The sequence below is a fragment of the Muscardinus avellanarius genome (genome assembly GCF_963383645.1).
Source record: "Muscardinus avellanarius genome assembly, chromosome: 14".
Lineage (NCBI taxonomy): Eukaryota > Metazoa > Chordata > Mammalia > Rodentia > Gliridae > Muscardinus > Muscardinus avellanarius.
In genome coordinates, this window is record NC_137800.1 from 13,434,099 (window position 1) to 13,445,227 (window position 11,129).

Here is an 11,129-nt window from a genome sequence, read left to right on the forward strand (position 1 = left end):
GCCCAGCATCATTCTCACAAGTGTAGCCCCCAGAGGGAGCACCTGCATGCCCACCTGCATCAGGAACAAGCCCCCATCAGTGGTCAAGGCTCCAAGACCTCCTGAGCAGGCCTGGGAGGGCAGGGGAGGCCAGAGCCACAGCCATCTCCCGGCCACCTGCTGGCCTCACTCCAACACCGAGCTGGGCAGGTGGGGCTCGGCCCTCTGACAGAGGGCTGCAGGTGTGGGTGCCTCTGAGGTCCCTAACGATGCTCTGAACATCTGGCAACGGCCTGCAAGAGCAGGCAGGGGGAGAAGACCCTGGAAGCTGGTGCCCTAGGGCCAAGGTCCTTCCTGGTTGCACCAGCAGGTGCAGTCCTGAAGTTCAGAGCCGGGAGGGGCAGCGGAACTGGGGTCCTGCCTGAAACCCTCAGCCCCCAACTCTGGGCGTGCTGGTCCATGGACGCCCTCTGCTGGGCTTGCAGACTGGTGAAGCCACAAGGAGGCAACCCCAGAGAAGAGAAGAAAGGTCCTGACAAAGCAAACTTTATTGTGGCTGAGTGCTGGCTCTCTCCTCTGGAGCCCTCTAAACAGAAGGCTGTGGGTGCAGGGCTCTCGTACACTCAGGTGCCGGAGGCGGGTGGGGGACCTGTGTCCATGGCACCGCTGGAGGAAGGCCCTTTTCTCCTGGGGTGAGGCCACTGCCGGCTCCTTATTTCTTGGAGGCCAGCTTCTTAAGTTTCACTATGTGTTTGGCCTGTGGGGACAAGGGAAGGCCCCGTGGGAGCTCCCCTCCTGGCCTGAGGGCCTCCCCAGGGACCCCCACACCCCAGGCCCAGCCCTGCCAGCTCTCCACTCACCTTTTTCCCAGGACTCTTCTCCTGAAGACTCGACCTGCAGTGGGGTAGGACAAGTGGGCAGGAGGGAGAGCTGGACTCGATGCCAGCAGCTGGGGCCTCCGAGGCCCACACAGGCCAGCGGAGCCCACGGTCCGGGCCCGGGAAGCTGCTGGACTCCCGTTCCCTTTAGTCACCACCAGAGCTGTTCTCTTTCTCTCTTTCTTTCTCTCTCTCTCTCTCTCTCTCTCTCTCTCTCTCTCTCTCTCCTTGCAGTACTGGGGATGGAACACAGGGGCATTCTACCTTTGAGCGACACCCCCAGCCCCATTTTTTATTCCTTATTTTGAAACAGGGCCTCACTAAGTTGCATAAGGCCTCACTAAGTAGCTGAGTCTGTCAGCAAACCACAATCCTCCTGTCTCTGCCTCCCAAATGCTGGGATTACAAGCGTGCGTCACCACGCCCTGCTCTTTTTCTTTTTTCTTTTCTTTTCTTTTCTTTTTTTTTTGTTTTTTTTTTTTTGGTGGTATGGGGAATGAAACCCAGGGACATTCTACCTCTACGCTACACCCCCAGCCCTACTTTTTTTTTGGTGGTACCGGGGTTGGAACCCAGGGGCTTCTACTTCCGGGCTATACTCCCAGACCTATTTTTCTATTTTATTTGGAAACAGGGTCTCACTAAGTTGCTGAGAGCCTCACTAAGTAGCTGAGGCTGGCTTTGAACCTGTGTGATTTTCCTGTCTCAGCCTAGCAAGCACGAGGATTACAAGCGTGCGCCACCACGCCCGTCTCCAGCCCTATTTTTTTAATTTTGAAACGGGGTCTCACTAAGCTGCGGATGGCCTCACTAAATAGCTGAGGCTGACTGTGAACCTCCGATCCTTCTGTCTCAGCCTCCCAATTATGGGATTACAAGTGAGAACTACCATGCCTGGCTTTGTTTGCTTTTGAAACAGGGTCTTGCTGGGTTATTGAGAATTTCACTCAGCTGCTGAGGCTGTCATCAAACCTGGGATCCTCCTGTTTCAGTCTCCCAAGTACTGAGATTATAGGTGTGTGCCATTACACCCAGCTGTATCTCCTCTAACACTACATACCTTGGCTGAAGCTTTTTTTTTTTTTTTTTAACACTACTGGGAATGAAACCTAGGGGCATTCTACCTCTGAGCTATACCACCAGCCCCGTTTTTTTATTTTTTTGTTTTGAAACAGGGCCTCACTGAGTTACAAAGGGCCTCACTAAGTAACTGAGACTGCCTGCAAACTGCGATCCTCCTATCTCAGCCTTCCCAATGCTGGGATTACCAGCCGGGAGTGGTGGCACACATTTGTAATCCCAGTGTTTGGGAGGTTGAGACAGGAGGATCACACAGGTTCGAAGCCAGCCTCAGCTACTCAGTGAGGCTCTTAGCAATTTAGACCCCGTTTCCAAATAAAAAAATATAAAATAGGTCTGGGAGTGTAACCCGGAGGTAGAAAAGCCCCTGGGTTCCACCCCCAGTACCACAACACAACAAAACAAAACAAAAAACAAGTGCATGTCACCACGCCCGGTCGGCTGAAAATTCTGGCTGACTTCATAGATGCAAATCGTTACCTACCTCGCTCGTTCCTCCTCTTTATCCAGCTTTTTTTTCTGGGAATCAAAAACAAGGATTGTTAGGAGAGCCAGTCTGCACTCCTGGTGGGACTTGGTGGCTACAGCCTTGGCCTGTCCGGGCCAGGTGCCTGGGCCCCCAAAACGCCTGTGCAGGGTCCCTTGGCTAGAGCAGCCAAGCTCCGTGCCCACCTTAGCAGTGCTGCCCTGCTTCTGGAGAGCCAGTCTTTTCACTGGCTTGGCAGGCGTCTTCTCCAGAGACACATCTACATCAATATCGTCATCGTCATCATCATCCTCTTCTTCCTCCTCCTCCTCTTCTTCTATCTCCTCCTCCTCCGCTTCTTCTTCTTCCCAGGAGGGATCCGAAATCTCTGTGATGGTGTGCGTGAGGGTCGGGGTGGGATGGGGGCTGGCAGAGCTCCGGGTGGATGCCTACCTCCCATGTGGGACCCTTTTGCTCCCAGTGTGGCCAGGGAGCCCTAGCATAGGACCTGAAAGTGGTCCCCTACCTATGGTCTGTCCCCGCTGAAGTGGGACCATGGTGGGATGCGGGATGAGCCCACAGAGTGGGATCCTACTCCCATGCTCTGCACCACGCACTTGAGCTTTCTCCCTGTCTAGCCTCATATTTACCGTAATATTCCTGGCCACTGAGGAACACGGGTCCTGAGCCAGCCCGGAGCTGGAACGTGACTGGAGGAGAAAGCTCCACTCCCATCATGCAGACCTGCCAAGGGAAGGGATGCGGCGACAGGAGCAGAGGGGACGGGGCTCAGGCACCTGTGGGGCAGATACTCAGATGCCCTCCCCCAGCCACACAGGCCCATGGGCTGTGCGGATCTCGAAGTGTCCTCAGCCCCAGGCCCCCGCAGAGGTGGGCTCTGCCTGCTCATCTCAGGCTCAGAGACCAGAGAGCAGCTCCCAGCTGGGCCAGCTGTTACAGAGGACTGCACAGCTGAAGCCCCGGAGGTGGGGCTCTGGGACCATTTGGGTTAGATGAGGGGGTTCTTGATAGGATGAATGCCCTGATAAGATGAGACCCATGCCGGGCGTGGTGACGCATGCTTGTCATCCCAGCATTCGGGAGGCAGAGACCAGAGGATCCCATTTCGCGGACAGCCTCAGCTACTTAGGCCCTTCGCAACTCAGTGAGACCCTGTTTCAAAACTAAAAAGACTAAAAAAATAGGGATGAGCTGGGCATGATGGCGCACGCTTGTAATCCCAGCATTCAAGAGGCTGAGACTAGAGGATCGCGGTTCACGGACAGCCTTAGCTACTTATGCCCTCATCAACTTAGTGAGATCCGGTTTCAAAATAAAGAACAAAAAGCGGGGTGTGGTGGTGCACGCTTGTAATCCCCACGCTTGGGAGGCTGAGACAGGAGGATTGCACAGGTTCAAAGCCAGCCTCAGCTACTTAGTGAGGCTCTCAGCAACTTAGTGAGACCCTGTTTCCAAATAAAAAAAATATAAAATAATTCTGGGAGTATAGCCCAGAGGTAGAAAGCCTCTGGGTTCCACCCCCAGTACCACCAAAAAAAAAAAAAAAAAAAAAAAAGAAAAGAAAAAAAATAGGGCAGGGGGTGTAGCTCAGAGGTTGAATGTCCCTGGGTTTCATCCCCAGACCCGGAAAAAAAAAAAAAAAAAAAAAGGCTGGAGGCATAGCTTGGAGGTACAATGCCCCTGGGTTCCATGCCCAGGACCGAAAAAAAAAAAAAAAAAAAGTTTAGAAGTACTGCTGTAGCCAGGCATGGTAGATGAGATAAATTCAGTGTTTTTACTGTGTGTTTGAATAGCGAGGCAGAAAGAAGAATCCTAGCTGGGCGCGGTGGCGCACACTTGTAATCCCAGCATTTGGGAGGCTGGGGAGGATCACAGTTCGTGGACAGCCTAGGCTACTTAGTGAGGCCCTTTGCAACTCAGTGAGACCCTGTTTCAAAATTAAAAACATAAATAAATAGGGCTAGGAGTGTAGCTCAGAGGTATAATGCCCCTGGGTTCCATCCCCAGTACCAAACCCACAGACACAAAAATATAGATAGCATGAATATACCATATGTTAAATATATATATGTGTACATATATGTATAGATGTAAACAAATTCTAAGGAATCAATAAAATGCTGCAAGAATTAATACATAAATTTAGCAAGGTCATATGGCATAAAACCAATTCCATAATATATTCTAGAAATAAACAATTATAAAATGAATTTTGTTTTTTTTTTTGCAGTACTGGGGATTGGACCAAGGACATTCTACCTTTGACTTATATGATGAGCCTAGTTGTTGTATTTATTATATATATATATTTTTGGTGGCATTGGGGATTGAAGTCAGGGGCGTTCTACCTCTAAATTATACCATGCCCAGCTCCCAGCCCTATCCTTTTTAAATTTTGGAACAGGGTCACACTAGGTTACAGAGGGCCTTGCTTAATTGCTGAGACTGCCCACAAACCTGCAATCCTCTTGTCTTAGCCTCCCAAGTACTGGGATTACAAGCATGTGCCAGCACACCCAGGGTAAAATGAAGTTTGAAAATATTTAATATAGCTGGGCATGGTGGTGCATGCTTGTAATCCCAGCATTTGGGAGGCTGAGACAGGAGGATCGCAGTTCACAGACAGTCTCAGCTACTTAGTAAGGTCCTTTGCAACTCAATGAGACCCTGGTTCAAAAAAAAGAATAAAAAATAGGGCTGGGAGTATAGCTCATTTGTAGAATGCCCCTGAGTTCCATCCCCAGTACTACAAACAAAGAAAAACAATTAATATAGCTGGGCATGGTAGCACACACTTGTAATCCCAGTACTTGGGAGGCTGAGATAGAAGGATCACAGGTTTGCAGCTATCCTCAGCAACTTAGTGAGATCCTATTTCAATATAAAAAAATAAGTAAGCCAGGCTTAGTGGCACATGTTTGTAATCCTAGTACTTGAGAGGTTGATTCAGGAGGATCAAGGTTCAAGGACAGTCTCAGCCATTTTGTGAGGCTCTCAGCAACCTAGTGAGACTGTTTTCAAATAAGAAATAAAATCAGTCTGGGAGTGTAGCTCAGAGGTAGAATGCCTCTGGGTTCAATTCCTTGTACCACAAAAATAAATAAATAAATAAATAAATAAATAAATAAATAAATAAGGCTGATGCTGTAACTCACAGGTAGAATGTCTCTAGTTTCATCCCAGTGCCACACAAAAAAATTAAAGTACATTTAATATTATTAGGTAGGGTGGCATATACCCATAATCTCAGCTACTTGGAAGGCTGAGGAAGAGGATCAGGGCCAGCTTTTGCCTAACATGTGCTAAACCCTGGGTTCACTATCTAGTACCACACACATGCATTCACAAATCCCATCTGTGTACCTCACACCATATACAAAAATTAACATCAAATGGTTCATAGAATCAAATATAAAAAAATGATAAAATTCCTAGAAGAAAACATAGGAGCAAATCTTTGTGACCTTGGGTTAGGCAACAGTTTGTTAGATTCAACACCAAAAGCACAAAGAGGGGGGAAAAATTGGACTAAATCAAGCCAGGCATGATGGCACATAACTGTAATCCTAGTACTTGGGAGGCTGAGAGCAGGATTGCAGTTTAGAGGCCAGCCTCAGCAACTTGGCAAGATACTGTTTGAAAAAAAAAATTGCTGGGTGTGGTGGTGCACACTTTAATCCCAGTATTTGGGAGGCTGAGGCAGGAGGATCCGGGTTAGCGGCCAGCTTCAGCTACTTTGCAACTCAGTGAGACCCTGTTTCAAAATAAAGAATACAAAATAGGGCTGGAGGTGTAGCTCAGAGGTAGAATGCCCCTGAGTTAGGGGTATAGCTCAAAGATAGAACACTCTGGGTTCCATCACTAGTAACTAATGGGCATGTGTGCGCGTGCGTGCGCACACACACACACACACACTTGGACTACATCAAAATTTAAAAACTTTGTCTTGCAAGCAATAGGAAAGTAAAAGGAGAACTTACAGAGTGGAAGAAAATTCTACATGCTACCTTATAAGGGACTTGTATACAGACTATATAAAGAATCTGTATAATTCAATAGTAGAAAGACAAATGTTAGCCAGGCGTGGTGGTGCACACTTGTAATCCCAGCGCTTGAGAGGCTGAGACAGGAGGATCACACAGGTTCGAAGCCAGCCTCAGCTACTTCGTGAGGCTCTCAGCAACTTAGTGAGACCCTGTTTCCAAATAAAATATAAAAAAATAGGTCTGGGAGTATAGCCCAGAGGTAGAAAGCCTCTGGGTTCCAACCCCAGTACCACAAAAATAGAAAGACATGTTAAAATAATTAATCTGAAACCCAAGGAGAAAATAAAGACTTGCACGAACAATTGTATAAAGCAGACAGACACTGGCCAATAAGGGGTTGGGTGTCAAGAGGTGTGGTGTAAGGAAAGGGAGCAGTTGGAATTCTCAAACACTCTTGGTAAGGGTAGGCATTGCACTGCAAGCCTATAATCCTAGTTCTTGGGTGAGTCAGAAGGATCACAGGTTTGCGGACAGTCTTAGCAATGTAGCAAGACCATCAGCAATTTAGTGAGACCCTGTTTCTTTACCTTTTTGGGGGGAGGAGGGAAGGACTGGTTTTGACTCCAGCGGCATTCTATGTCCAAGCTATATCTCCAGCCCTTTAAGTTCTGAAACAGGATCTTGCTAAGTTGCTAAGGCTCTTCTTGAACCTGCCATCCTCCTGTCTTGGCCTCTAAGTTCTAGGATTATAGGTGTGTGCTCCTGCACCTACCTTGATAGAAACTGTTAAAAAAAAAAAAACATTAAAAAAGGGCTGGGGGTATAACTCCAAGGTGGAAGGCCCTTAGGTTAATTGCTGGTTAGAATGCAAAACTGTACAGGTGTGGTAGTACACGCTTGTAATTCCAGTAGTTGGTAGGCTGAGACAGGAGGATCACAGATTCAAGACCAGCCTCAGTGATTTAGTGACTCTCAGCAACTTAGCAAGACCCTGTTTCAAGACCAAAAAATTTTACAAAGCCTAGGGGCATATCTTGGAGGTAGAATTCCTGAGTTTAATCCCTAGTGCCACACACACAAAAAATCATATAGCAATTTGGAAAAGAGTTTGGCAATTTCATATACAGTCTAATGTATGCTTGCCATATTGATCCAACAATTTTACTCTAGCATCGTACCCAAGAGAAACAAAGCAGATGTTTTCCCATAGACTCACACTCAACTATTCATGGTAGTTTTATTTATGATTGTTTAAAACTGGGAACTACCCAGATGTCAATTATCAGGTGATTGAATAAATCAGGATATGGATCAATAGAATGAAATGTTACTCCAACACACACAGAGGAGACGTTATTGTTTTAACAACATGGGTGAACTTCACAATCATTACACTAAGTGAACAAAGCACCAGAGACAACATACTGTGTGAGTCCATTCAAATGAAATTCGAACCCAGGCGCGGCGGTGCAGGTTTGTAATCTCAGTACTTGGGGGGCTGAGACAGGAGGTTTGAGGCTAACTAGGCTCCCCTACTTAGTGAGGCCCTTTGCAACTTAGTGAGACCTTGTTTCAAAATAAAAAATAGGGCTGGAGGTGTAGCTGGAAGGTAGAATGCCCCTGGGTTCAATCTCCAGTTCCACAATAAACAAACACAAGAAAGTTCAAGAAAAGACAGAACCACAGTGATAGGAAGAAAGATTAATGGTTGCCAGACACAGGGATGGGTGGAAATGATCAATTACAAAGAAGCAGGTGGAATTTGGGGAAGTGATGGAAATTTTCTCTGCTTTGATTGTGGTCACACAATCACATACACTTGCCAAACCCTCGAGTTCTACATGTCACGCGGATAAATGATCCAGTTAAAAGATGATCTAGCCAGGCCCGGGGGACGCTCACCTATAATCCCACTATGTGGGAGGCGGAGGTAAGAGGGTCGCAGGTTCAATGCCAGGCTTAGCCACTTAGCGAGGCCCTCGGCAACTTAATGAGAGCCCGTTTCAAAATAGAAAGTAGGGCTGGAGGTGCCCAGAGCTCGTTCATTACATTATTTGTTACCTATCGAGTTCCTACAATAGTGCAGCCACTATTATATAGGCATCATGGATATTGTGGCGAACAAAACAAGAAACGTCCTGCTCTCTCAGAATTTATATTCTGGTTGGGGAGGAAGACAGCACACAAATGAAAACTGAGGGGGTGGCGAGTCCTGTGGGGGCAATTACAGGTGGGCCTGGCAGAGGGGATGTTGTTTGTGGTCCAGGAAGACCTTTTAAATGAGATGATATTGGAACCACGGTGGGATTCAAGTGGGCAGGTCAGCCATGGGAACACACAGGGGGAGGCTCCCGGCATGGGGACAGTAAATATAATAAAAGATGCCGAGGCAGGGGGTGGGGTGTGTTTGGAGTTTAAGGTACAGTCAGCAGAGCCAGTGTGGTTTGAGCAGGGCTGGGGAGGGGAGAGAGGCTGAGGTCAAGGGCATTGTGGAGGGCTGCAGCTCCATCAGCCCCAAGGTTTTTTATTTTCATTGGCATTGGGAATTGAATCAGGGGCATTTTACCTTCAAGCTACACTCCTAGCCCTATTTTATTTTTATTTGAAAACAGGATCTCACTAGGTTGATGAGAGTCTCACAATTTGCTGAGGCTAGACTCGAACCTGTGATCTTCCTGTCTCAGCCTCCCAAGAACTGGGGCTATAAGTGTGTGCCACCATGCCCCGCTAGCTCCGAGATCTTGAGTACAACCTGTCCCTGCAGTTTGCTGTGCTGCTGAGCAACGATGCTTGGTAGGTTAGGTGTCGTACATGCATAGACTGTGTCTAGGGTTTTCCATCTGTAATGGATTTATTAGAACATAGTTCCAAGCTGATTGTGGTGGCACACGCTTGTAATCCCCGCGCTTGGGAGGCAGAGACAGGAGGATCGCGCAGGTTCGAAGCCAGCCTCGCTAGCTTAAGAGACCCTGTTTCCAAATAAAAATATAAAAAATAGGTCTGGGAGTGTAGCCCAGAGATAGAAGGGTTTCCAGGAACCCCAGTACCGCAAAAAAAAAAAAAAAAAAAAAAAAAAAAAAGGAAAAAAGAACACATAGCTCCACTGTAATCAAGGAGTATCTTTATTCTATCAGATCCTAGAGATCCTAGCTAGGGCTAGGTTCAGTGGATTTTAGAAAAAGAAGACACAAAAGCTGCCATTATTCACAATGATTAATTGCACAGAAAACCCAAGATAACTAATTAGAAACAAGAGAATCGATGGATACAGAACCAATATGTAAGCCAGTGTCCCTGTCACTAGCAGCAAATGCTTTAGGACGTAACTCTGTGTGTGTGTGTGTGTGTGTGTGTGTGTGTGTGTGTGTGTGCGCGCACGTGCGCGCAGTTCTGGGGATTGAACCTAAGGGCCTTCTACCTCCAAGCTACATCCCCAGTCCCATTTTATGTTTTCTTTGGAAACAGGGTCTCGCTAACTTGCTGAGAGCCTCACAAAGTAGCTGAGGCTGGCTTCGGACCTGCGACCCTCCTGTCTCAGCCTCCCAAGTACTGGGATTCCCAGGTGTGGACCACCATGCCTGGCTTAGAACGTAACTTTTAAAAAGAGGCTATTTGACTTGCCAGAGGTCATGAAGAGCTGGGAAGGGGCGGCTGGGTGCAAAACAGTCTCAGTCCCTGGCCATCCTGTCTCTCCAGCATGGCTGGGCTTCTGTGGCATGAAGAAACAGAGTGCCCCAGCTGGGCATGGGCGGCTTCCCTAGCCCTGAAGGAAAGGCTCACCATGGGCTGAATGGAGGCCTTCAGGGAGGCTATGGTGACGGGCTGCATCTTCTTGTCTTCTTGGTTTGCTGGGGGCAGGATTTCCACCCGGTTCACCTCCTCTTTGGCCTTCTCCCCCAGGCAAATCTGAGAGGGGTTACAAGCAGACAGAGGCACCTCGTTCCCAAGGGCAGATGGAGGAGGTCTACTGTCCCCGGCTGAGACCAGTCCCCAGCCCTGGAGGATACCCACCGAGTGGAGCACCAGCTTACAGTTCTCCTTCTCCCCCTGGGGCTTGAATGTGCAAGTGCGCTTGTCCTGACTTAACTCCCCTCCTGCCAAGGGAGAAAGGGATGGATATGGAGTCAGGGAGGCCCAGTAGAGGCTCCCCATGTCCCTGCGCGGGCCTCAGCCCAGGTCACTCACCCCAGAGCACGGTCCGCTCCATCTTTTCCGCCGAGCTGTTGCTGGTGCGGCTCATGTCACTGGGTGGAGCGCTGGGGTGGCAGCTGTGAGAGGGGACTGTGGTTAGGCAACACCCCGGGCCCTGGCTGCCCACTGTCTAGGGCAGTGATGAGCCAGGAACATGCAGGACAGCGGCGCTGCGCAGACGTGAAGATTCCCTCTGGCTCAAACTGCCGAGCTCGCAGGGAGCTCACCTGGCTGTCCTGTGGGCCCTCCCCGCAGCCGGGGAGGGTGCCAGAGGTGCGGACACCTCCATGGGGTCCCAGAGAAAGGGTGTGTCTGGTTTGCCCCGTTCCTCTCAGCACCGGGGGCCCAGCCCTCCCTCTGCTCACCCCTCGGTCCTGCGGCGCGGCTGCTCAGACCCCACGGCCGCATCCCCTCATCCCGTCCCACCGGAGGAGGGCTGGCTGCTGCCCACACGTGGCTGTTATGAAGCCGGGGAAGGGGAGGGGGAGGCGAACAGATGGACCTTAAAGCAGCAGCCCTTCTTTCTCC

At 49.1% G+C, this 11,129-nt stretch overlaps 1 protein-coding gene across 1 annotated transcript; it reads right to left on the reverse strand.

Moving 5' to 3' along the window:
* Positions 1–691: 691 nt before the first annotated feature.
* Positions 692–10,890, reverse strand: NPM2 (nucleophosmin/nucleoplasmin 2; the record flags this gene model as incomplete). Its single annotated transcript, XM_080710215.1, has 9 exons — positions 692–736; positions 840–873; positions 2,422–2,456; positions 2,610–2,791; positions 3,054–3,147; positions 10,191–10,316; positions 10,422–10,504; positions 10,596–10,678; positions 10,829–10,890. 9 exons carry the CDS (start codon positions 10,888–10,890, stop codon positions 692–694), a joined length of 744 nt encoding a protein of 247 aa, XP_080566341.1.
* Between the last annotated feature and the right edge of the window lie 239 nt (positions 10,891–11,129).